Here is a 27,409-nt window from a genome sequence, read left to right as displayed (position 1 = left end):
GTTAGGTTAGCTTGATGTGGATTTTTCTTGATTTCTTCTGCTATTCAGTGATGGGTCATAGCTTGCTGCTAAAGCTGTGTCTAGAATATAGATACAGATGATCTGTATTGTAGTACCTCACCTTGGTAGGATCGTGAGAGCGACAGCTTCACTGTTGGTCTGGCTAGAGACCTACCAATGATAGCATCTGGCTTGAGAAGCAGTGGTAGAGCAAATCTGACTTCTTTGTTCCAGCATCCTGGTAGCGAATGCTCAGAGGTGTGCCTGATACACTGGTCCCATAGAAGGGCTTGAGGCGCCCAGAACCTCCAGGCTGGTTATCTGTCACTCTAATCCATTAGCTGAGATAGAGTCCCAGGAGAACCCTCTACTTACCATCATGTGAAATCTTGCAACACAAAATGTTGAGTGTTGACTGAAAAGTACGCACAATAGAGAAGGAAGTTTTCTATTCTTGTGACTTTCCCCGCCCCCCTTTCTGGCAGTTTCTCCTCTATAGTCTTTCCAGGTCATTCTTTCTCCTTTTTATCTTGTCTTTCCTCTTCTCAGGAAAAACTCCTTCCAATTACTTCTGGAAAAAGAATAGTTTGCATACACTTTCTCTACAGTTTTTAACCGTTACTTTTTTTCTTTAAAAATTAATTTTAAATAAATAAAATGTTGCAGGGTAGCAAAAGTCCCCCTGACTTACTCATCATGGAGTTACCCTGTATCTTGAATTGCATATGTATCACTTTCATGCATGTTTTTATAATTTTATAGCTTTGTTTTTCTATATATACTAAATTACATATGTATAATATGAGTAGCATGTATAAATCTCCATACACACTACATAGTGTTGCTTTCTGTCTTATGTTTTATAGAAATGGAATCCTACTTGTTGATTGGACTGGAATTACACTGAATTTATACATTAATTTTCGGGAGTATCTTTATTGACTCTTCATATTCTTGAATTTGGAATATTTCTGCATTTATTGTGTTCTTCTTTTATGTTCTTTGTTAAACTCTCACATTTTTTAAAATAGAGCTCTTATGGCTAGACACCTTTTTTTGGCTGCTGCTACTACAAAGGGAATCCAGTTAAAATTTACAGACATAACCTGGCCACTTTACCAAACATAACACCTCAAATTAATTTTTCCTCCTAGAATTGTTCACTACCTCATTATATGTCTACTTATTTATTATCTATCTCTCCTTCTTGAATAGAAGCTCCCAAAAGGGTGGAAAATTCTCTATGTTCTTCACTGTCCTACCCCACAATGTCTGGCAACATGGAAGACAGTAAAAATTGTTGAGTAGGTGTTAACTAAGTTACAGTTTTTAAATTTTTGGTTGCTGGTATAAGAAATCCCTACTGATTTCTGTATGTCTTATCCAGCCACCATTGTATTCTCTAGAATAACACAGATTTTCTTCTTTCTTTTCTACTGCTGTATTTTTAGTGCCGAGAAGAGGACCTCACACATTAAGGTGCACAATAAGTATTTATCAGTGAATGAGCTCTCCTAAATATTAACTTACAGCTCTTCTTTTCCAATCCTTACAACCTTTCCCCCGTTTCCTTGTCTTGTCTCTCTGGAAAACACTGTAGTGTAATGAGGAACAAAGTGATGAGAGCAGGCTCCCTTGTGTTGTTTCTGATTCGAAGGAAATGCTTTGAAATTTTTACTTCTAAGTATATTTGCTGCAGGCATTGGTAGACATTTGTCATCCCATTTGGAAAATTTCCTTCTATTCCTAATTTTCTGAGTATTTATGATGAGTGGGTGTTGAGTTTTATCCAATGTTTTCCTGCAATTGTCATGGGTTCTCTCTTAGTATATTTTGCATCTATCTTTGTCTATTAAGTGTGTGTGTGTGTGTGTGCGTGTGTGTGTGTGTGTGTGTTTGTGTGGTGTGAATTTTCTTATAGACCTTCTAATCTTTTTAAAGAATTGTTTAAAGTTTTATTTATTTATTTATTTATTTATTTATTTTTAATGTTCATTTATTTTTGGGAGAGAAACAGAGCATGAGTGGAGGAGGGGCAGACAGAGAGGGAGACACAGAATCCGAAGTAGGCTGCAGACTCTGAGCTGTCAGCACAGAGCCCGACATGGGGCTCGAACTCACAGACTGTGAGATCATGACCTGAGCTGAAGTTGGCCGCTTAACTGACTGAACCACCCACGTGCCCCTTATTTATTTATTTTTAGAGAGAGAGAGAGAGCAAATGAGCAGAGGCAAGGCAGAGAAAGGGAGAGAGAGAATCCCAAGCAGGCTCCATACTTTTGGTGCAGAGCCTGACACAGAGCTCGAACTCACAAACCATGAGATCATGACCTGAGCCGAAATCAAGAGTTGAACACTTAACCAACTGAGCCACCCAGGCACCCCTAGGTCTTCTAATCTTAAAGCATTATCAGTCCAACTTGATTAGATTTATATATTTTACAAACTGATGGATCCATGCTGCTTATATTTTATTTAGGATTTTTCATCTATATCGTTAAGTGAGGTTGACCTATACTTTTCTTTCTTTGGCTTCCCTTGACTGGTTTTGTTCTCAAGATTATACTAACCTTGAAATGTTGGAGACTCCTTTCTATGCGTTGTTACAGTTTGCATAACATTGAGGTTGGGCTATTGATTTCACTGAAGCTTTGAAATTCCCCCAGAAAATCATCTGGGCACAGGTTTCTGTTTTGTGTCATCTGTGGGCAACTTTAAATACTGATTTTTTTTTTTAGGTGTTTCTTTTCTTTGTTTTTGTTTTTGTTTTTTTTTTCTTCAGCTTATTGTATTCAGTGACATAAGATACGTTTACAATTCTGTGCAATCATCACTATCATCCTTTTCTGCGACTTTTCCATCATACTAAACAAACTCTATACTCCTTAAACATAACTCCCTGTCCCCAACCGTCGGTAAACTATTCTACTTCCTGAATCTACAAATTTCTCTATTCTAGTTTTCACATTTAAGTAGAATCATACATGTCCTTTTGTGTCTGGCTTATTTCACTGAGCATAATGTTTTTAGTGTTCATGTATGTTGCAGCATGTATCAAAATTTCATTCTGCTTCAAGGCTGAATAATCCAGTGTGTGTATAAAATGTGATTTTATATATAGATAGATAAATGCATAGCTGTATCTTGTTTTGTTTATCAACATTATATATATCAAATTATATATAACTATGTGTAATTTTATTTATATATAATATATATAATTATATAACTATATATAGCTTTGTTTGTCCAGTCATTTGTTTATACATTTTTGTTTATCCGTTTTGTTTCTCCATTCATCTACTGATGGACATTTGAGTTGTTTCCAGCTTTTGGCTATTGTGAATAATGCTTTTATAAATATTGATATACAAACGTTTGTTTCAGCCCGTGCTTTTAATTTCTTTGGGTATATACCTAAAAGTAGAATTTGGTACATACCTAAAAGTAGAATATGGTAATTCCATGCTTAACTTTTTGAAGAATCGCCAAATTGTTTTCTACAGTGGCTGCTCTATTTTACATTCCTACAATGCCTGAGAGTTCCAATTTCTCAACATCCTCATCACCATTTGTTATTTTCCATTTTTTAAACAATAGCCATCCTAATGGGGGTGAAGTGTTACCTTATTGTGGTCTCCCTTTGCATTTCTCTAATAACTAGTGACTGAGCATTTTTTCATGTTCTTATTGGCCATTCATCATATATCTTCTTTGGGGCACTGCATTTTCAGTTCTTTTGCTATTACTTGAGTTGTCTTTTTATTTTTGAGTTGTAAGAGATCTTTTATATTCAGGATACTAGTATGCTCTTGCATTTTTTATTTCTCTTGGGTAAATATCTTGGAGAGGAAGTTCCGGGGCATTAACTGGATGTATATTTAGTATTACAAGAAACTGCCAAATAATTATTCAGAGTGGTTCTATCAGTATACATTCCCACCAGAAACACATGAGACTTCCGGTTGCTGTATATGCTTGCCAACATTTGATCTTGTCAGTCTTTTCTAGTTTAGCCATTCTGAAGGGTATAAAATGATAGCTTACTGTGATATTTAATTTACACTGTTCTGGTGACTAATGACATCAAATATTTTGGACATTCTCATTGGCTATTCACTCAACTTTTGTTGAAGTGTCTGTCCAAATCTCTTGTCATTTTTAACTTGGTGATTTGTTTTTTTTCATGTTTTTTTTTTTCTTGGTAGGAATTCCTTTTATATTCCAGAGATGAGTCCCTTGTTAGATATATGTTTTGTAATGATCTCTTCTTCCCCCTGCACAGTCTGTAACCTGCCTATTCATTTTCTTAGTCATGTCTTTAATGAGAAATTTTAATTTTTGATGAAGTCAAATTATTAATTTTTTAAATCCTATGGTTAATGCCTTTTGCATTATATCTACGGAATATATGCCTTCCCCAAGGTGGTAAAGATATTCTCTGTTTTATTCTAGGAGCCTTATGGTTCTAGCTTTTATGTGTATATCTAGGAGGAATATTAAATTACTTTCTGTGTGTGGAAAGAAGTAGAGGTTGAGGATTTTTTGTCTTTTCTTCCCTCTATAAGGATATTCAGTAATTGAAACACCACGTGTTAAAATGACTTTCTTTTCCTCATTGAATTATGTTGGCAGCATGGATTGGGCTGTATTGGTGGGTTCTTCTCTGGACTTTCTCTTTTGTTCCATTCATCTCTTTGTCTACCCTTGCACTAATACCGCACTATCTTGATTTTTAACAATTTTTTAAAGTGTATTTATTTTGAGAGAGAGAGAGAGAGAGAGAGAGAGAGAGATGAGCATAAGCAGGGTAGGGGCAGAGAGGAGAGACAGAATCCCAAACAAGCTCTGTGCCATCAGTGCAGAGCCCAAACTCATGGCTCGAACTCATGGAACTGTGAGATCATGCCCTGAGCCGAGATCAAGAGTGGGGTGCTTAACTGACTGCACCCCACAGGCGCCCCTCACACCATCTTGATTATGTCCAAGTTTATAAAGCACTAAAGCTACATTCTGAAAGCATTCATTTAACACTTACATGTTCCAGACTCTAAATGTTATCTGTGGCAATCATTGAGTAGATGTTGTTTCCTATCTTTCATTCTCCCATGTCATCATAACTGCAGATTATAATACAAGTTGAATAGGCCGTATTTCCAAACTCTAGCCTATATTGTTACAAATCCCATATTTAGCCTACCTTTCCAGAAATTAAGTACAGATGCCTTTGTCACTTAAGCTCTGGCAAAATTAGCCCATGATACTGCTTCAGCTGTGTCTCCTAATGTTTTCTTAAAAGTACTCAATGTTCTAACCAAACTAGAACTCTCACAGATTTCTAAATAAGCCTCACCCTTTTTCTGTGTATGTGCTCTTATCGACATGCGTTTTGTGCTCACCATTTCTGTACCTTAAATCCAGCTAATGTTTACATTTCCATCTCAGAAACAATCTCTCTGTTGAGCTGTGACTGAGCCTCACAATCCGATGTGATACGTCTGCCTCCAAATCTTCGAACCCTTCTAGCTCCGAGGGCACTTTATGATATTCTACCTTATAATGTGTCTTTTCCTGTATTCTTGCCCAATCTTTCCCCCTAGAAAGAAAAGTCCTTGAAGGCCGTGTATTAATTGCCTTTGTATCTCTGCAACAGGCATTTCAGCAAATTTGGGGGAAAGAAATTTTTGGAGTTGGCTCAAAGATAACGTGATTAAAGTTAAAGTTTTATAAAGAACAGTTATAAAGAAACCAGCAGGTGTTTCGGGATAATCTCAAAGCTTATTCTATCAATTTAATCCTCCAAAACTCTCTCTCTCTCTCTCTCTCTCTCTCTTTTTTCAAATTAGAACTTTCCAGTTGGAGGATTCTCAGGACTGTAACAGGGATTTTGTGGAGATCCGCGAAGGAAACGCCACTGGTACTTTGGTGGGGCGATATTGTGGAAATGTCCTCCCCCTCAATTATTCATCCATTGTTGGGCACAGACTGTGGATCCGATTTGTCTCCGATGGCTCAGGCAGTGGCATAGGCTTCCAAGCCACATTTACTAACAGTAAGTTGCTTCTATTTTATCGATGGTTTCCAGAGAACATCCTACAAAGTAGAAAGGATAACACATTTTTTTAGTAATGCAGTAAGTGAAGAATCCTGAACTCTATTCTCCTAGATTTGTTGTATTTGTGGAATTACTTCATTTTAAACTATATTATAAAAACTAAATTACATGTGCATGGCCCACCAGGAGCAAGGGAGAGTGGCTCTAGTAATCGTTTTTAAGCTCGTTTCTACCTAATGTTATATTAAACTTTTTACATAATATTTTGTCAGAACCTTCTAACGTGTTTAGTTCAGGTTGAGCATATTGATACCAAGGGTATTTCGTTTGAAGTCACAAACTCTCTATTCTTCAAATTCAAAACACTGAGTATATTTTAGGATTGAATTAAGTGCTCAGATATTATAACAACAGGGTTTTCTTCTAATAGAATAAAGTGTTAATATTTTTATTTTCTAACTTGACTTTTCCATAATTAGCTATTTTTCATGGCATTCCAATATGTCTGTTTCTCTTACCAAAAATTTGAAAACATGTCCCATTCTTTTGTAAAAAGGAAAATAGGTAAACAAAATAGAGAATGAGCCTGGTAATACCCCTTCACTTGTCATCAGGTCTCCTGGGGTCTGGAAACCCCTTTTCACATGAGAAGTTATCTCCTCTTTTCACACCATGCCACCTTCTTAGGAGATGAAATTCCATTCACAAAATCACTGTTCTCCAAGGAATTAGTAGATAGTACAGAAATCAAAAGGGAAGCAATATTTCTTTCAGTGCTCAGAATAGAAATCACAGCCAATTAAAAGTCCATCCTTTTCAACACCCCTTGCCTTTTGTTTCTTTCATTTGATTAAAGAGCTATTCTAAGTACTTCTGATTTACTGCTCTGTTTTCCCTCCTAGTATTTGGCAATGATAATATTGTGGGAACTCATGGGAAAGTCGCCTCTCCCTTATGGCCTGGACATTACCCCCACAACTCTGATTACCAATGGATAGTAAATGTGGATGCGTCTCAAGTTATCCATGGTAGAATCTTGGAGATAGACATTGAAGCAACTCAAAACTGCTATTTTGACAAATTAAGGGTGAGTATCCAAGGGCAATGAGTGTTAGTAAATTTTGGTGAATTTCTATTTGCAAAAACAAATCAAGTTAATGTCAGTTGAAGCATTTGTAAATCACATGGGGTGGCCTCCCTAGATCATGATTACCTCTTCTAGATTACCTATGAAAAGGTAATTCTGTCATTATATTTATTATCTTTGGATTCTCTAAGTTTTATTTTTAGCATTATTGTAATTTACCTCTTGGGCTTTGTCTATGTGTATATGTATATCTTAGTTAAGTATCCTCTCTCATATCTCATTTTCTTGTGTATTCTTATGTTAGAGTGTTAAAAGTTTGAAGGATCGTTTTTAAATAAATAAATATAAAATTGTGGTGGTTATTGCCATCCAGATTTTGGTTACTGTATCAGTTTCAAAAACACTGTCACATTCTTTTTTTCTTTTTTTTAGCTTTATTCAGGTATATTCGACAAATAAATATTGGGTATATTTAAGATGTACAACTTGATATTGTAACCTATGTACACATTGTGAAATAATTGTTACAGTCAAGCTAATTAATACTTGTATCACCTTGCATGGTTATCATTTGGATTTTGTGTGCGTATATGTCTGTGTGTGTGAAAGAGAATATTTAAGATGTACCCTCTTAGCAAATGTCAAGTATATAATACAGAAACAGTACGATATATTTCAGTATTAACTGTAGTCACATTGCTGCACATTAGATCTCCAGAATTATTCATCTTGCATAACTGAAACTTTGTAACCTTTGACCAACATTTCCCCATTTCCCTCTCTCCCCAGCCCCTGGAAACCATCGCTCTACTTTCTCCTTCTATGAGTTTAACTATGTTATCAGATTCTCAAAGGCCAGGATTCCATTTTATTCATCTTGGGTTTGCAGGGCCTCACCTAGAGTTCAGTACCTAAGGTGCTTCGTATGTGTGGAAATCATTATTACATAGTTTGAAAAACAGCTTATCTCATAGCTTCGGCAGAGAAATTGATAACAATTTCAACGAACTTGTTCCAAATTATTTACAAAATGAAGAGAAAGATAGGAAATATGGTTGGATGGCATTTTTCCACACGTGCTGAAAAAAACAATATGTTCCATGCTATGTGTTTGTAACTATAAAAATATGTCTCTAAATAGGTAACTTCATATTTTCAACCAAATGAAAAAAAAAATTGAGTGATTTGAATGTGTGTTGAGCCCTCACAAGCTGCCACTCTTTTGTTGTCATTAATTCTACTTTCCGATACCTGTCTGTTTAAACCTTTCCTTCTTCTTGTTGCTTTTTCTGTTACTTTCTAATTTCTTCCTTTGAGGCCCCAAAGCACATTCAATAAGTTCTATTGTTGTACAACTATGTTGATTCCTAATTTTCCACCCCTAAATTTTGCTAGATCAAATAATGAGCTATGTTGCATACAGCTTATGTATTAATATAATTCTACAGCAAAGATGAAATTATTTTAAAACACCTTAAAATTTTTTGCAGTCATATTTTATATTCAATGGTGCTTTCTATTTCAACTGACATACGGTGTTTACTTGTTTATTTTTTTCATTATGATGAAATTATAATAACATAAGGCAACCTTTTAGTTTTCTTTTTTATGAAGAAAAATAGAGGTAATTACTTGAATTCAGTGCTGTATTATCTTTTTTGTTTTTTTTACATGCAGATTTACGATGGGCTTGGTGTTCATTCCCGCCTCATTGGAACTTACTGTGGTACCCAGACCAAATCTTTTAGCTCCTCTAGAAATTCCTTGACATTTCAGTTTTCTTCTGACTCTTCAATCTCAGGGAAAGGATTCCTTCTGGAGTGGTTTGCAATGAATGTCTCTGTTGGACCTTCCCCTACAATTGCTCCAGGTATGTCTTACCAAACGGTAATAAATGAAATTCTATTTTTGGGTTTCACTGCATGGGCCTTCCCAGAATAGCTTTCAAAGGGCCTTCCCTTAATAGGTGGCAAATATGTAAATTACTAAGAATAAGTGCAGCCCTAAAACCTTCCATATATATCAGGTGTTCTTTTAATTTCATAAATACTGCCTTTTGTAAAAACTGTACATTTGTGGTTTTTTTATATTTTTCCCATTATATTTTTTATATTAATTAGGGGTTTGATATCCATGAGGCATTCTACTTATAACTTCTAGAGACTCCTTTAGAGATCTCTGAAAATTTGATTTGTAAATGCTCTGCATGCACACACACACACACACACACACACAATATTATGGGTCAACTAGAAGACAGAAGTAACTGTTTTTCCTCTAGATTTCACTTTTTTTAAGTTTTTAAAAAAATGTTTATTTTTATTTTTGAGAGAGTGAGTGAGTGGGGGAGGGGCAGAGAGATTTGAAGCAGGCTCTGTGCTGAAAGCCGAGGGCCGGATGCAGGGCTGGAACTCACAAACCATGAGATCATGACCTGAGCTGAAGTGGGAAGCTCAACCAATTGAGCCACCCAGGCGCCCCTTTTCTAGATTTCATTTTAAATGTGCCTTCAGGGGCGCCTGGGTGGCGCAGTCGGTTAAGCGTCCGACTTCAGCCAGGTCACGATCTCGCGGTCCGGGAGTTCGAGCCCCGCGTCAGGCTCTGGGCTGATGGCTCAGAGCCTGGAGCCTGTTTCCGATTCTGTGTCTCCCTCTCTCTCTCTGCCCCTCCCCCGTTCGTGCTCTGTCTCTCTCTGTCCCAAAAATAAATAAACGTTGAAAAAAAAAATTTTTTTTTAATAAAAAAAATAAATAAAAAAATAAATGTGCCTTCAGAAATGCTTCACTTTCTCCTTAGTTGGTCATAAACCTTCATGTTTTAAGGTAAAATTAGCCTAATTGTTAAACTTTTATTTGACTATGTTTAAGACATCCTTAATTCCCTTGGTAAGCAGTGTTTGGGGAGACTGATTTTTCCTTAAAATTTTATTTAAACAATTTTGAATGGCTTTTATGGGTTGTCATAGAAGTCTGACAGCCCAGTTTGGGGGATATTGCCAACCTTGGTATACAGTTGACCCTTGAACAACACAAGTTGGAAATGAAGGCGATTGAAAAAATCTTATATGAGAATTTTTTCAATAAACACAGTTCAGTACTGTAAATGTGTTTTCTTTTCCTTATTTAAAAAAATTTTTTAACATTTACTTATTTTTGAGAGAAAGAGAAAGAGAGACACAGTGTGAGCTGGTGAGGAGCAGAGAGAGAGGGAGACACAGCATCTGAAGCAGGCTCCAGGCTCTGAGCTGTCAGCACAGAGCCGGATGTGGGGCTCGAACTTGCGAACCATGAGATCATGACCTGAGCTGAAGTCAGACGCTTAACCGAATGAGCCACCCAGGCGCCCCTCTTTTCCTTACAATTTTCTCAGCATTTTCTTTTCTCTAGCTAGCTTACTTTATTATAAGACTATAGCATGTAATACATGTAACATACAAAATGTGTGTTAATTGACTGTTATCTGTAAGACTTCTGGTCAATGGTAGACGATTAATAATAAAGTTCTGGGGGAGTCAAAAGTTACATGGATTTTGGGGGAACCTGCTGGCTCAGTCAGTAGAGCATGAGGCTCTTAACCGCAGTGTCCTGAGCTTGAGCCTATGCTGGGCACATGGGCTACTTAAAGTCATGTGGATTTTTTACTGTGTTGGGGGTTGGCACCCCTAAGCCCTGCATTGCTCAAGGATCAGCTGTACTTGACTGAGACACATTATCATAGGTTCTCATTGAAGAATATTCAAACTTTGAACTTGTTCTAAGACTAAATATATCCTAAAAGATTAGAGTCTATTTGCTTCTAACTTCTTGGGAATTTGTATTGGCAGAGGTAACTGATAAATGTATCATTCATACTTGTTTTCATTTAATGCACCTAGAGTATTCTGTTCTGAGATGTTTTTTCCACCCCCCCCTTACAAGATGTTTCCATAAAATTGAATATGAATCTCTTTCTTAAAATATTAATCTACTTATCTAAGAGCAAAGAACCATCAGCAAGTTTGCCAAATGCAATTTGAAGCTATCCATTTAATTCTGGATAGCTCTTCTAAGTAAACTTGAATTAAGCTTTTTTTATAGCCACAAATCTCAAGTTAGAGAAAAATCACTTACTCATGGAAAATATTATATCAACAAATATAATTTAGTACTCAAAAATGACAAATTTTCTTCTCATACTTAAGCTCTGTAATTAGATGAGTTAAGTGGATGAGTGATTATATCATAAATTTCATTTTCCTTGAGAACAAGGGAAGGTGAAAGTAAGAAGATAAGAGAATTTTATAATTTACTAGTTACCTAGATGATAGGGTGGCATCGCGTTCTGAAAGATTCATTAAAACTAAAAAAAAATTTAAAAAGCTTAACATTTTAAAGTATATTTATATATTGCACATTGTACCATCATCATTTCTTACACATGCATATGTTTAGTTTAATTCAATAAATATTTATTAAGGATTTGTGATAGATACACCGAGACAATTAAGTAAAGGGACAAAGATCTGATCTCAACTCTCCAGGAGCTTAAAAATAGTTGGGAAAGACAAAGTATTCATATGTCAGTTAAATAACAATTTAGTAATTAAATTATTTAATGACAAAGCATGTGGTACAGGCAGAAGAAAAGAAAGCAAAGGAAACTGAGCTTAATGTGGATGAGGATCATTTGAAGGAAATTAAACACATCGAGTAGGAAAAGATTAGTCAGCATATCAGCCAGGACATGATCAGTTATGCTGCGATAGCAAACAATTCCAAACTCTGAGTTGCTGAAAAATCATAAAGTTTCTTTCTGGTTTGTGTTACATATTCTTCTTGGATTAACTAAGTGCCTTGTCATCAGTATCACTGCATAGCCCAGGCTGTTGGAGCTGACATTGTTTGGGACATTGACTGTGATCATGGCCAGAGGAAGGAGAGCTCTGGCATGTCTCAGTACAAAAGTGGTCAGCTTAAAAGTGACAAAATTATTTTGCTCATAATTCATTGGCTCAAACTGGTCAAATGACCTCACTCAACCACAAAAGGATCAGGAATTGCAATGTCAGCATGTGTTTATAAATGAGGGAAATGAATATTTGACCAAAAAGAATAATGACCCCAAGTCAGTTAGTTTGATAACTGCCTTTTATAAATTCAAGGTAAGAAATATTTTACATAAAGGAAAATCTTAACATTTGAAGACCCTGAGTAATATTAAAGTCTTCCACTTGAAAATTTCTTTCATTTGTCTCTTTTTTTCTTTACTTTTGTAGCCTGTGTAGAAATAGGACACAAGAATTAGGACCTAGTCCCATAAAAGTTTACACTCACTTCCTGGTGGTCCTAGTAAGATTCAAACATGTACTGGTATAAAAGTCAGAAACCTCTGGAATGGTGGGGTGAGGACCTCTGAAAAAGCATTCCTGCAGGAAAACAATGAGAACATTGTCAAAATTGTCAAGATCAGCTTTTGAGAACCCTGGAAATTCACCAAAGCTCGCAACAATCTAAAGAGTGTTTATTCGAGAATGATGGCTGAATCTCAGAAAAATAGTCAGCTTTCTGGCATCTTAATTCTCCCTATTTCCATCTCTCCCCTTGCCTCAGCTTTACACTTGCCTCACAGAATCCTCAACTAGAGTAGCTGTGAAACCAGTAGTTGAGTGCCTACTGGAAGGGGTAGAACAGGTGGAGAGCTACAGAAAACCTCCTATTCCTAAGGAATTACCATTATTTGACCTATCTGGCAGCTTCCTAGGAAAGCTCCATTCTCAGGACTTGTCTTCATTTGATCTGCCTCAGTGGTTGCTCTGTGCCCATAGCCCTATCCCCAGGGTGTTTGTAGAAAACAGTCAGTGGCGACTGTTTAACATCACAGTTATATGTGGCAGTAATACCAGGTGCAGCTAACAAGAGGGTGAATACAACTGTAAAAGGAAAATCCTGGGGAATGAGATACCCATAGGGAGCTTTGGAAAACTCTGACATATTTCTGGAAATTTAGAAAGCCACACACAGGTGCAGGACTGTGCACATGTCCAAGAGAGGACGCTAGGGCCCTGATCTCTCAACTCTATGTGATCTTGAGGGTCTGTGTAAGCAGGGAGTGAAGACTGCGGCAGAGTTGTAAACTGCCTACTAGAGCTTTATAGGCATATCCCAACACATGTAGACTTTAAGTTAGCTATTATAAATGTGTTGAAAAGTTAAAAGGAACCATGTCTAAAGAATTGAAGGAAAATATGGGAATAATGTATCACCAAACAGAGACTATCGAGAAAGTGATAGAAATTATGAAAAGAAAAAAACCAAATAGAAATGTCAGAATTGAAAAGTATAATAATTGAAATTCTCTGGATGGGCTCAATTACAGATTTGAGCACATAGAAGAAAGAATCAGCGAACATGCAGATAGGTCAATTGAGATTGGCCTGTCCATGGGAAAGAAGGAAAAAGACTGAAAAAAATTGTACAGAGCCTCAGAAACTATCAATTATACTAATATATGTACAATGAAAGCCCCAGAAAAGGAGGGAGATAAAGGGGGACAAAGAATATTTGAATATAGTGTCCAAATACTTCCCAAATTTGATGAAAAATATTATTCTACACACCCAAGAATCCCAGTAAACTCCAAATAGGATAAGCTGTCTGAAATCTATACCTAGACAAGTCACCAACTATCAAAGCTGGAGAAAAAGGGATCATCTTCAAAGCACCAGGAAAAAGTGATCCATCATGTAAAAGGAGTCCTCACCTAGCTTCTCATCAGAAACCATGAAAGCCAGACAGCAGTGGAATGACATATTCAAAGTATTGAAATAAAAAGACTGTTGATTAAAAGTCAAAAGTCTATACCCAGCACATATATCCTCCAAACTAAGGAGAAATTCAAAGACTCCAAGACAAATGAAAATGGAGAGAATTTATTGTGAGCAGATCTACTCTAAAAGAAATTCTAGTGGAAGGCCTTAGACTGAAATGAAAGTACCATAGCATGTCTTGACAACTAATAAATAGCATGCAGTAAGATAATGACATAAGTAAATATAAAGACATTGTAAATGCATTTTTGTTTGTGATTCTCCCGCTCTCTGATTTAAAGACAGCTGCATCAAGCAATGACTATAAAACTATGTTGATGGATTTGTAATGTTTAAATGTGTAATTTTTATGGCAAAAATAGCATCAAAGGATGGGGATGGAAATAGAATTTTATTGGAGCCAAGTTTTGTGTACCATTCAAATTAAATTAGTATTAACCCAAACTACATTGTTTCAAATTAAGATGTAAATTGTAACTACCAGAACAACCACTGAGAAAATAACTTAAAAATATACATAGTAGGGGTGCCTGAGTGGCTTAGTCAGTTGAGCATCTGACTCTTTTTTTTTTTTCATGTTTATTCACTTTTTTGAGAGACAGAGACAGAGTGTGAGCAGGGCAGGGGCAGAGAGAGAGAGGGAGACACAGAATCTGAAGCAAGCTCCAGGCTCTGCGCTGTCAGCACAGAGCCCAATGTGGGGCTCAAACTCACGAACCATAAGATCATGACCTGAACCAAAGTCGGACGCCCAACCAACTGAGCCACCCACGTGCCCCTGAGCATCTGACTCTTGATTTGGGCTCAGGTCATGATCTCACGGTCATGGGACCGAGTTCTGTGTCAGGCCACATGCGGAGCCTGGAGCCTGCTTAAGATTCTCTGCATTCTTCTCCTTTGCCCCTTCCCCGCTTGCACGTGTTCTGTCTCTCTGTGTCTCTCAATAAAAATAATATATGTATGTATGTATGTATAGTAAAAAAAAAGAACAAGTGAATTAAAATGGTATACTAAAAATATATATATATTTAACATTCCCTAGGATGATTTTAATCAATCAATAACAATAACAAGGGTTGGCAAGGATGTGGAAAAATAAGAACCCTGTGTATTGCTGGTAAAATTATAAAAAGTTATAACCACTTTGGAAAACAGTTTAGCAGTTCTTCAAAAATTGAAACACAGGGTTACCATATGATCCTGCAATTACATTCCTAGTCATATACCTGATGGAATTGAAAACATACAGTCCACACAAAAAATTATAAACTGAGTGTTCATAGAAGCATTCTTCATAATAGTGAAAAAACAGAAGCAACCCAAATATCGCACAACTGATAAAACTTAATGTGATATATCCATACAGGGGAGTACTGGACAGGCTTAAAGCAAGGAAATGAAAAGAATGAAGGAAAATGAAAGAAATACTGAAATATGCCACGGATGAACCTTAAACCATTATGCTAAGTGAATGAAGCTAGTCACAAAAGGCCACATGTTGTCCGATTATATGTATATGAAATGGCAAGAATGGGCAAATCCATAGACAGAGACAGAAAGTAAATTAGTGGTTTCCATGGACTGGTAGAGTGGAAAATAGGCAATCAGTGGTAATTGGTATAAAGTGTCTTTTTGGAATGGTAAAAGTGTTCTAAAATTAGCCCTGATGGTTACAGAACTTTGTGACTATAACTAAAAGCCCCTGAATTGTAGATGTTAAAAGGTACGTTTTATGACACACAAAGAATACTTTAACGAAGCTAATTTTTTTAAAAAATTAATAAGAAATGAAGAAAGGCTGTTGTTATACATTTTACTAATTTGAAAATGATTTCAAATTGCCCACATATAAATAACATGGTGAACAGCTATGCTGAAAAAGTAAAGATTAGAATACAGAGGCGGGACGCCTGGGTGGCTCAGTCGGTTAAGCATCCAACTCTTGATTTGGGCTCAGGTCATGATCTCATGGTCGTGAGGTTGAGCTCTGTGTCAGGCTCTATGCTCAGCGTGGAGCCTGCTTAAGATTCTCTCTCTCCCTCTGCCCGTCCTCAACTCATGCTGGGGCACGCTTGCTCTCTCTCTGTCTCTCTCAAAAAAAAGGTAAAGTACAGAGGAAACATTAATAATAATAATAATAATAATGATAATAAAAGAAGGTCTTCTACGTGGACTAACTTCGTGCTTAACAAATAAAAGACACTAAGACACTAATAAACGGGCCGTGTGGCAAGGCTATGGTGAAAAAAGCAGAACACAGTGTTTTTCTTACACAAAAAATAAATGAACAGAAATCACAGCTTTGTGAGTCAGCAGGTTTAATAAAATATTTCTAGATTTCTTTGAGAACTTTGTTGTAATTGGTTGTGTCCTTTTGGTACAGAGCTGCCGTTTTAAAATGAACGTGCTAGATTCTCCTCCATCAGAGGTATCTCATAGATGTTGTTTTTCATTTTACAGGTGCTTGTGGTGGGTTCCTGAGGACAGGAGATGCGCCAGCCTTTCTTTTCTCCCCAGGCTGGCCCGAAAGCTACAGTAACAGCGCTGACTGTATGTGGCTCATTCAGGCTCCAGATTCTACCGTGGAACTCAACATCCTTTCCCTGGACATCGAAGCTCACAGAACATGTGACTATGACAAACTTGTGATAAGAGATGGTGAGAAACATTTAAACAAAACACAAAACTACCGAGTTTCAACCTTGACACATGCAGAGTTACGTTCAGTTATAGTGATACTCATTTACTGCCTCCATCCGTTTTGTATGAAAGTTCCCTGACATTATGGTCAGTGAAGGCATCCCATACCAGAATTGGCTACAATTTCTGAAGAACATAAGGAAAATATTAAATTGCCTGTAACAAACTAAAGCACATACTATCTCAGGAACAGCATTATCTTACTAAGAGAAAATACTATCTTTGGCTTAAGTAGGAAATAATGGTCTGAGTTTCCAGGTGGTGCTGCCTTCTTTTTGAAAGGTCTTGGAGATAAATTTTGATATTTTATACCTATGACCTTAAGATACAAGTGTGAAAAAAATATATATATTATATATTATTATATATATTTATTATTATTATATATTATTATAGATATTTAATTGCTTGTATTCAATTCTCTTTGTCTGCTGAATCTCTGGGTAGAATAGGTAGAATTAAGGGCTTATATTTTTTCATGTTTTCCTCTATGCACAGGTGTGGTATGGCTATGTAATGATGGGGGATAAGAATATGCTAATATGCAACATGTACAAAATCATGCTTCACGGCTCACAAGGCTGGAGGAGAGGCAAGCCATGTCCTCTGACCAGTGTTTCTCCCAGTGTGGTCATCGGACCAGCAGGATCAGTGTCACCAGGGAAGAAATGCCAATCTTATGGCCACGCCCCAGATCTACCAAAGTAGAAACTCTCCAAGTGGGTCTTAGGTCTGTGATTTAAAAAACCCTCCAGGCAGGGGCCACGTTTAGGTTGAGGAAAGCAAGGCAAGATTATGCAAACTGCACGGTTGGATTCTGTCTTTGTTGAAAATGGTGATATTTTGACCATTTTACATTAAATTTCAGTTTTTTAACTATTGCACTAAAATATTATTTATCTTGCTTTCTAAGGTCTTTGGGACCTCCTTGAATGTTGCCCATGAGGCAAGTGCCTCTCTCACCTGACCCTTGTCCTTGCCTCCAGGTGATAATGATGGTCTCTAAAGTTTAAGAACCACAAGATACAGACATTGCGACCTCACATGCCTACCTAGACAAACAGGGGACATAACAAGGAAAGTGTTAATCTGGAGCACAGAGTTGAAGGGGCAGCTACTAGGAAGGCAGGCTCAGTGTTATTTAGCTTCCATTTTTTTTTTTTAAAGAGATGTGAAAGATACAGAATTTCCTATGAATTTCCCAATTGTTAAATTTTGGAAATTAATGAAAAAAGCTTCAGAGCCTTTTCTGGACCAAACGAACATGTGCTTGCTTTTTGCCCACAGGTTACTAACATGTAAGCTTGCGTCTTCCTTATCCCCTCAACGCTAGACTTCCGTGAAAGGCAGTTAGGAAACGGCAGAGGTGCTTGATTTTCCTTCTGTAGAGGCTGGACACTAACGCTCAAGTCAGTCGTACAAAACAGGAGATGAGAAACCTTAACTTTCCCCCCTTTTCCATCAGCCATCATCCAGTGCATTGCTCAGAGAAATTGCCGTCTTTTCTCACATCAAGGCATTCCTGTGGATGTTAACATTTAAAACTTCTCACGTGATGAAATGAGTGTGTCCTTACACACATATGCTGAGTGTTCAGAATATAGTAGAAACTTTGAAAAAATATCTTCAGTAGGTAACTGCATTAATGAAGTAAAGTGTGGCTACTCTTTGAAAAATCACTTTCTATTGAGGTGGTTTTTGCTATACTGCTAAATGGCTCCAGGTCTGCTTTATCGTCTGTGAAAGAGAGACTGATGTCTCCTTCGTGAGGTTGTTGTATTAGGGAACATAATAAACACAAAATTCCCTAGCAAAAGCCCTGGCATTTTGTAGATGCAGCATTCGGAATTGCTTAATTTAGATTTCAATTTACTTTATTAGAGATATTTCTAAAATAGGTTTCATCATATCCACTTTATAGAATGTTCTTGCTGAGGCATAGAACTTGGAGAGCTCTTCAGATTGACTTCTATGCCAAAACAATGATAATATTTTAAATTGGTGTGCAACCTATCCAAAGAGATTTTTATTTACAACATGAGTTGGTGCTGAATAGGTTCATTATTTCCTCATTTGTTTATTGATTCATTCAAGACGTGGTTATTGAGTGCCTACTATGTGGCGGTTGGTGGGTATTTTGTTCATTGGCTCAGTGTTTGTCTACATTTAGAATAAAATTTCAAGTCCCATTTCAATTATTTGTTCTTCGTTCAGCCAGGTTTTTTCTTCTGAATAGCAGGGGTATATACCATCCTGAAGGAAATATCTAAAGCCATTAACCACAATCAATGATACTTACAGGCCACTTGTGCAATTGGCCAGTCATCACAGGCCTTGGGCCTTTGTCCCTTGGTCCAAGGCTGGCTATGAACATTCTTGGGCCACCCCAGAGAGGGCCCTGCAGCCTTCCTGGGAGACCTGAGTCACTCTCCCACCTGTTTATTCATTTTACAGGCTGGTGATGGTTCAAGACTGAATCAATTTTTTCCAGACTATGTAACAACAAATTTTACATACCAAGATTCCCCAAAATTGAGGTTCCATGAAACTACATTGGACCTAGAAAAAATTTTTAAAAAAAACAGTGAAAAGGGGGGAAAAGGCAAAAAAAAAAAAAAAGAAAAAAAAGTCAAAAATCAGTAATCCTTTTATCTATTTATAGATATAAAAGGTACTTTGTGATCTTAGGGAAATCATATAATAGTATAGTTTGAGCATCTGGAGTTAATTAGCCAGGGTTTTAAATCCTTGTTGACTTCTATGCTCTATGCCTTCAGGCAAATTATATATCCTCCCTAAGCCTGTTTCCAATTTACAAAATGGGGATAATAAAAATACCTACTTAATAGCATTATTGTGATGATAAAGTCTGATATTATATGTAAAGCACTCAAAGTGATAATAATAATTGCTCGATAAATGTCAGCTACTGGTAATCTTGGGCCCCAGCGTCCACGTCTCTAAAATGAGGAGTCTGGACTAGAAAGAAAGAGAATCACCAGACTGCCTTCTAGCCCTGGCTGTTTACCTTTGATTTTCCCCTCCCCTTAGAGATCAAATTCATCCCTGCTACCATCCATATGGTGAAGTCATGGAAGGCTCTAGACATACCTCCATATTTATTATGGATACTGTGGGGAGAAACAAACCATCTTACGGTTGTTGGGTTATCTACCAACTCATCAGTTAGGTGATCGCTAAGTAATTATTTAGAGATAAGCACTGTTTCATCACATGGTCTGAGGTGAAGTTTAGAAAAGAAATACAAATCAGTAGATCCTATCCAGTCTCACTGAGAGAGAAAATATGCACCTATGAAATAAATAACAACATACAATGAACTTCCAAATTTTGTGACATTGGTAATTAGAGAGTAAGTCCACCAAAACAATTTAGGGCAAAATGTGTAGCAAAATAACACGTGCAAAAGGAGTTAAAGAGAGAAACTTTTGAATTATAAAGTACCAAAAATTTTCAGAGGCCACAAACCCTCCAAAGAATACCTTTCAAGCCTCTCCTATTTATGGCTATACCATTGCATTTGTAATCCCACACACTACCTTGTTTTCTAGAGTAGTTAATACTAGTGCGTTTTAGGTGACGATCAATGGCGGAAGGATTAATTTTGCTGATTGTTGTTTTACAGGGGAAAATTTCCTCATGTCTCGTACTCTATTTTTTGGTTTTTATCAGCTTGAAGTTTATTAATTATTTGCCTTAGGGGGAAAAAAAATCCCAGCCAAAGTATCCAAATATTTTATCATCTCCTTTGCTCCATTCTGGCTTTGGTTGCGGCTTTGTTCCATGTTGCTTATGTTCAAGAGTCGTAAAAAGGAAAAGAGCCATGAAGTGACCCAGTGGTCCTTTGCCTCTCTCCTTGGAGGGCACCCTGGCTGAAACGTTTCTCATCCTCCACAGGTGGACATACGTGTGTTCGTTTAATAGCAACATGAATAAATGATATAAAACAAATGAAGTTTTAAAAACCCACAAAAAACACAGCCACAACCAAAAAACTCTCTGGAGCTGAGGTTCATATAAAAGTTGCACACTTCTTGGCAAATGACCTTGCCGCAATAGTACAGGATCTGCTGCCGAAGAGCCAATCTTTCTTCTCTTTCAGATACTGGACCTTCAGTGATCAGAGTAATTTAGCAGGGTCTCTAACACACATCAGCACTGGTCCTCCGTCATTCCTGACTCTCATGTGCTCCGATTTTGAGTTTTAGTGCCAGGAGGAACGGTTGCCCCGTTTTTAGAAAGACGGTGGGAACTGTCAAGGGAGACTTTAACATAAAGGGTAAAGAGAAAGGTAGGCAGTTCGATCATGAGCTGGAGCCAGAATGATGTAACCCCTGGAGCGTCCTTGTACTTGAGAATCTCATTATCTCTCAGGAATGGCGATGTTCTGTAAAAAACATATGAGCCACTTTGTCTGGGTTGCAAATGATGGTGGAGGAGATTCTGAAGGCGTTATATTTTCACGCTTGACATTTCCTTTCTTTGGCATAGGAGACAATAACCAGGCCCAGCAGCTAGCGGTTCTCTGTGGCAGAGAGATCCCTGGACCCATCCGGTCCACTGGAGAGTACATGTTCATCCGGTTCACCTCTGACTTCAGTGTCACCAGACCGGGCTTTAATGCATCCTTTCATAAGGGTACTAAGTTCCATTATTTTTTATGTCATGTCATATCATCTCACCTCATCATCTCTCTCCCTCTCCCTCTGTCTCTGTCTGTCTTTCTCTGTCTCTGTCTCTGTCTCTCTCTCTCTAATATACTCTGCTTATTTTTCTATGCCAGGACAGAGATTGTAAGTGAGAGCACACGGGTCTCTGAGCAGCTTCTGGCTGGCTATCCTTATGCCAGGTACTGAGTCCTGGTCCAAAAAACTGTGGCCAGGATTGCACAGAAGGATTCGTTACCTTCAGGTCCCTGGGCATGGCATCTTCCCCCCAAAAGGAGGTGCATCCATGGTAGGCACAAAGGGTGACATCTTTAAAAACATTTTTCAGCCTATCTGAGGGCTTCAGCTAGAACAGAACTAGACAGCCCTTACCCACCACCCATCAAAGGAACAATAAGCCAGAGTCCTCTTCAATCTAAGAAATACCGGAAGTAATATAAAAGGTGTCTTCAGAAATCTTTTGGTTTAAATCCCTTATCTGAGGGTTGGCAGGAAGACTATGTTTCTCTTAAAATATGAGTTGGGTGAGTCAGAGAATGTGCACGATATGTGGGAGGCCATCATGTGCAGTATGACCGAGACTTTCAAAACTTGATAAAATGGGAAGTCCAGTAATAAATCCAGTAAACTCAAACTGGGTTAAAATTAAAGAAGCAGTTCATGGAAAATGGAACATTGAAAGACTCTGATGTTTTTAACCAAAGAGGTATAATTTTAAAGTCGACTCTCGATATAGACATTAAACATTTATCTAATATTTCCTGCACTATTATATATGTCTTTTATAGAGTAGGGAGCAATGGAAGATGAATTATCTTCTTCACACTCAAGGGAGGCAGGTCACATGGCTGCTTAAAAGAACGGGCTTTGAAATCAGACAGACCTGAGATAAATTTCCACCTGTGATTAAGTAGTTGTGTAATCTCGCTGCACTCCCTCGCTGAGCTGTTTAGTCCCTGACAACTGGCAAATTAATCCCTGCTCCCACCCTCCACTCTCTCCTTCTGCTCCCAGCCTCTCTCTCATGTACTTAGGTATGACAGATGTATGTGTGCATGTATATATGTACATATGTGTACATGTGTGTGCGCACACCTACATCTTGGACAGCTGCGTATCTAGAAGTATTTCCGATTCAACACGTGGGACTCGAACTCTTGCTTCCCACCCTCTCCCACCCTCCAAACCTGCTCATTCCACACTCTTTCCAATCTTAATAGACGGAAAGGGCATCCTTCTAGTTGCATAAGCCAAAAATCTTGATGTCATTCTCGATCCTTCTCTTTCTCTCACACCCTACGTCCTAACCATCAACAAATCACTGTGATTCTAGTTTCCCAATATATCTAGACCCCAGCCACCGTACTGTCTTAGTCCAGGCTCTGTCATCGCTCCTTGGACCCAGGCAATCACCTCCGACCGGACACTCTGCTCAGCTTCTCTCTGCCCCCTCTTACAGTCTAGGTATTACAGACAGAGTGACGCTTTTAAAAATCTAAGTCACGTCATGCCACGCTGACGCTCCAAACCCCTCAATATCTTCCTCTGTTCCTCAGAGTAAGTCCTTTCACTTCCCCGCCTGATCCAGCCCTGCTTCCTTTGGGATCTGTCCCCGTGTCTCATTCATTCTGACTTGCATGATGTACCACTGACACATCCAGCCTTATACCAAGCGTTTCCTTAACCAGAATGTTCTTCTCTCGCAACGCCATCTGGCTTGATGCCTCGTTTCTCCGGGTCTCTCTTGAGGTGATTCTGTGACGACACGACCTTCTCTAACGTCCCCAGACAATGCTGTACCCTTCTCCCTCCCCCTCACCTTTCTTTGTAGAATTATCCCCGTCCACATATTATGTATGCATTTGTTGTATGGCTTACTCACCTATAAAGTAAGCTTCATAAAGTGAATCATTTGCCTCTATTACTTATTTCTAGATCCTGATCTTAGCAACAACCACAAAATGAGTACCCTGTCATGTGTGCTCAACAAATGCCTGCTGGCCTGATTGCTTCTTATACTTTGGTCCCAATTAGATTCAAACCACGTTTCTATTGCCTATGCTTTAAAAATCTTCAGGAAAAATAGGGCAACATAAAAATCTTATTGCAAATGTTACTTAAATAAAATACCTTTGTTTTCTTGGAAAGGTTGTGGTGGATATTTGCATGCAGACAGGGGGATCATCACATCACCTCAGTATCCAGAGACCTACGGTCCCAACCTCAACTGCTCGTGGCATGTCCTGGTTCAGAGTGGTCTGACCATTGCTGTCCATTTTGAACAGCCCTTCCAGATTCCAAATGGAGATTCTTCGTGCAGCCAGGGCGATTACTTGGCGGTGAGTCGTGCTTCTCACCTTTTCGCATTACTATTTTTGCAGACTTCTTGCAAAAAACAAATGAATCTTCTCTCCTGGGACATAAGTTGATAGGACTTGTGTGCTTTCAGCTCTCTCTGGATGAAGGGATTTATGCAATTTTGTTTTGTGTTCCTAGCTAAAAAATGGACCTGATATCTATTCTCCACCCTTGGGAAGCCATGGAGGAAATGGTCGTTTTTGTGGCAGTCGCCCTTCATCCACTCTGTTCACCTCAGATAATCGAATGTTTGTTCAGTTTATTTCTGATGGCAGTAATGGAGGGCAAGGATTTAAAATCAAATATGAGGCAAAGAGTTTAGGTAAGCATTTTGACTGAGACTAAAGCCTGTATTTTTCCTGCGGTTTCTTGGTTTTCCTTGTTTAAATAAATTCAAGGAAAAAAATATGCAAGCCTTTCTTTTCTAAACTAGGATCAATAACTTAATGAGAATAGCCACCTACTCTACCTATTCTAAATACTACTTACTATATGTTTGATACATTCACTATCTCATCATGACTACTTTTTTAAGGAAGACATCATTCCCATTCTACAGATAAGTAAAATGAGGCTTAGATTTTTCTAAGCCTTCTTATCAAGAGAATGAGCAAAGTAAATTCTCCACGAGTATAAATTAAACTGATGTTAAGGATACTCTGAAATTCCTTAGTCCTTGCTATTATAAAATGTCTAATTATAAGTTACGTTCAGTTATAGAAACATTGTAAGAATGATGATTACATTGTTTTATGATAATTTGTATGCTTTCTTTTAAAATGAACATGTATTCCTGGGATTCTGTTATTACCCATTTAATTATACATTATGGCGGTGGACTTTAACTTAATTACCTTTACTTAATTACACTTGATTATAATTATATTTAATTCTACTGTAATGACTTAGTTTTATGGCATTTATTTTTATATAATGTTTAATTGGATAAATAAGTAAATAAGCATAGTTTCAAAAGAAAGAGTAATGTTAGTGGAGAGTAAATCTTTGCTTCTCAAAATTGGATAATACAGATTTCAAAATTTAGTGATAATTCAGGTTCACTAAGGGTTTATTTGCCGGTGTTATGAGTCTTTTATTCCTTTGTGGGCCCTCTTTCATCTAAGAATTGTATGGCCATGATCTTCCCCCCATCTTTCTGCCCTCAGTATTAGACTTGCAGTTCTTTTGATTTCAAAATCTAGTGTCTATTGCTAGAGGAGTGGATAAAGAAGATGTGGGTTGTGTGTATGTACACACATATATATACACATATACACACAACTATATGTATACACACACACACACAATGAAGTATTATTCAGCCATGAAAACAGAGTGAAATCTTGCCATTTGTGACAATATGTATAAACCTAGAGATTATTATGCTAAGTGAAATAAGCCAGTCATAGAAAGACAAATGCCATTTGATTTCACTTATATGGGGAATCTAAAAAACAAGCAAACAAACAAACAGACTCTTAAATACAGAGAACAAAGTGGTGGTTGCCACAGGGGAGGGGGCAGGGGGATGGGTGAAATAGGTGACGGGGATTAAGAGACACAAACTTCCAGTTTCTGGGAAACACCCGGAAAGAGACACCCAAGGACGGAAGGAGGAATGGTGTGAGGTATAAAAGGAGGAGGAGAGCTCCGTGTCCAAGCAGCTGGGGGACGGAAATGTAGAGAGATGTGGTCAACCAGGTTAAATGCTGTGGATATAAAACAAAGATCAAAAAGATCCTTGGGTACACAACGGTGAGGCAACAAGGGGCACCAAGGGGGAAGGAGGAAAGAGGGCAGTGAGGTCAGAGAAAGTGACTTTAAGTGACCTGAGCCCACGGTGAGTGGAAAGAAGAAAGGAACAAGGAGAGAGGGGTGCGGGAGGGGAGAAGGAGGGAGAGAGAGTGTGAGCACAGGGTAAGGGGAAGGCTTCCACATAGCATGATCCCTGGGGACACAGTGGAGTGCGAGACTGACCCCGAGCTATAGGAAGACAGTGTGCAGAGAAAGATAAAGGAGGCAGCGATGCAGATGAATTCATTTAGGATGGTAAAAAATGAAGGCGTTCCCATCTGATTTCTCCCATTGCACTCTAAAGGAGAACACGAGTTGGCATGCTGAGGCTAAAGAAAGAGGGGAGAATACAGGTTTAGGGCAGAGTCAAGTCTCACATGGTTTTTATATCTCTGTGAGACAGCAGGGTTACTTGGCCGTGTCGAGCGTGGAGAGCACACATTTGTTGGCATTGATTTCCACAAACGGTTTGAGTTGCATACAGTCATGAAATTGGTTTCTTTTTTTTGCAAGGTGAGTCTAAGGGAGGGGCCAAGGGCAAGGGTATTGAAGGCAGTCAGAGGAATCTGCCATTTAGGGTTTCAGAGACTAAACACATTCTAGGGAATGGCAAAATTCAGGATAGGACCGTAAGTGACTGAATGGGAGCAGAAATAAATAAATACCGATAGCGTTTAGCAGATCAGGGATCTGAGGCTAACTTAGTAGGCTCATTTCATTGGCATTGTAAGTACCCAATTCACTCTGGTCTGGATTGTTTGCTGAGATTACCCAAAAATGCTTATTGATAAAAGGAAAGTATTTTTACATAATACCTGGGTTTTTTAGAAAAGAAGTGTTAAAAACTCATTTATCTTCTTACAGAAAGTGGCTAACAGATTCTCTCATGCCACTCGTCCCTTGCTTTTCAAATGCATCTAAATCCTGCAGAAATATAATGAGCGAATGCCCACAGGGCTGTGCAATATTATATATATATAATCTGCTTAGTCTTTTAAACGTGGAGGTCACAGCTCTTCTTCTTTCTATTCAACTGCACGGTCAGTGGGAAGTCCTAAGTGCTAGTGCGTTCACGTGCTTATCTAAGTGGTGAATGTGTTTTAGTGCTTCGATGATGTTCTACTGCATGTTCTATGCACCATCATCATTTTATTGGCCTTAAGGAAGGGAGAAATTCTTGGGGCTCCTGGGTGGCTCAGTTGGTTAAGCGTCCGACTTCAGCTAAGGTCATGACCTCACGGTTCTTGAGTTCGAGCCCCGCATCGGGCTCTGTGCTGACAGCTCGGAGCCTGGAGCCGGCTTCGGATTCTGTGTCTCGTCTCCTTCTCTCTCTGCCCCTCCGCTGCTCCCACTCTATCTCTGTCTCTCAAAAATAAACATTAAAAAAAATTTTTTTTTAAAAAAAGGAAGAGAGAAATTCTCTGCAAGAATTCACAGTTGAGCAAATTAAAAAGTGACACACTGGGTAGCTCCCTCAATAGCAAATTCAGAGTCTATTTGCTTAAAAAAGGAAATGAGGATAATTCTTGAGGAAGGGACGTTGAGATTGGAAATACAGATAAAGAGACTTTATTTTTGTTTGTGTTTTTGTTTGTTTTTTAATTGATTTTGAGAGAGCAAGAGAGAGCAAGGAAGGGGCACAGAGAGAGGGAGAGAGAGAATCCCAAGCAGGCTCCGTGCTGTCAGCGCAGAGCCCGATGCGGGACTCCATCTTACGCACTGTGGGATCGTGACCTGAGCCAAAGTCAAGAGTCAGACACTTTGCCAAGTGAACCACCCAGGCACCCCAAAGAGACTTTTAAGAATGATAGTGGCAAGTCTAGAGGTTATGCTGTGTTCAGCACAGGTTGTAGCTACCATCTGCTCCATGCAATGTTCTTCTGTTACCATTGACTGCATTTCCTATGCTGTACCTTTTATCC

At 38.2% G+C, this 27,409-nt stretch overlaps 1 protein-coding gene across 1 annotated transcript in view; it reads left to right on the top strand.

Moving 5' to 3' along the window:
- Window positions 1-27,409, top strand: part of CUBN (cubilin) — a 276,887-nt gene that overhangs the window by 162,158 nt on the left and 87,320 nt on the right. Inside the window, exons 37-43 of the mRNA XM_047065967.1 lie at window positions 5,847-6,052; window positions 6,958-7,142; window positions 8,820-9,012; window positions 16,408-16,605; window positions 21,160-21,306; window positions 23,484-23,674; window positions 23,832-24,015. Coding sequence (XP_046921923.1) covers window positions 5,847-6,052; window positions 6,958-7,142; window positions 8,820-9,012; window positions 16,408-16,605; window positions 21,160-21,306; window positions 23,484-23,674; window positions 23,832-24,015 — 1,304 coding nt within the window. The remainder of the gene's footprint in view (window positions 1-5,846; window positions 6,053-6,957; window positions 7,143-8,819; window positions 9,013-16,407; window positions 16,606-21,159; window positions 21,307-23,483; window positions 23,675-23,831; window positions 24,016-27,409) is intronic.

The sequence above is a fragment of the Lynx rufus genome, unplaced genomic scaffold, assembly GCF_022079265.1.
Source record: "Lynx rufus isolate CCGP_SWC_20201006 ecotype Redwood Valley unplaced genomic scaffold, mLynRuf1.p SCAF_7, whole genome shotgun sequence".
Lineage (NCBI taxonomy): Eukaryota > Metazoa > Chordata > Mammalia > Carnivora > Felidae > Lynx > Lynx rufus.
This window is presented reverse-complemented; position numbering and strand designations above follow the sequence as displayed.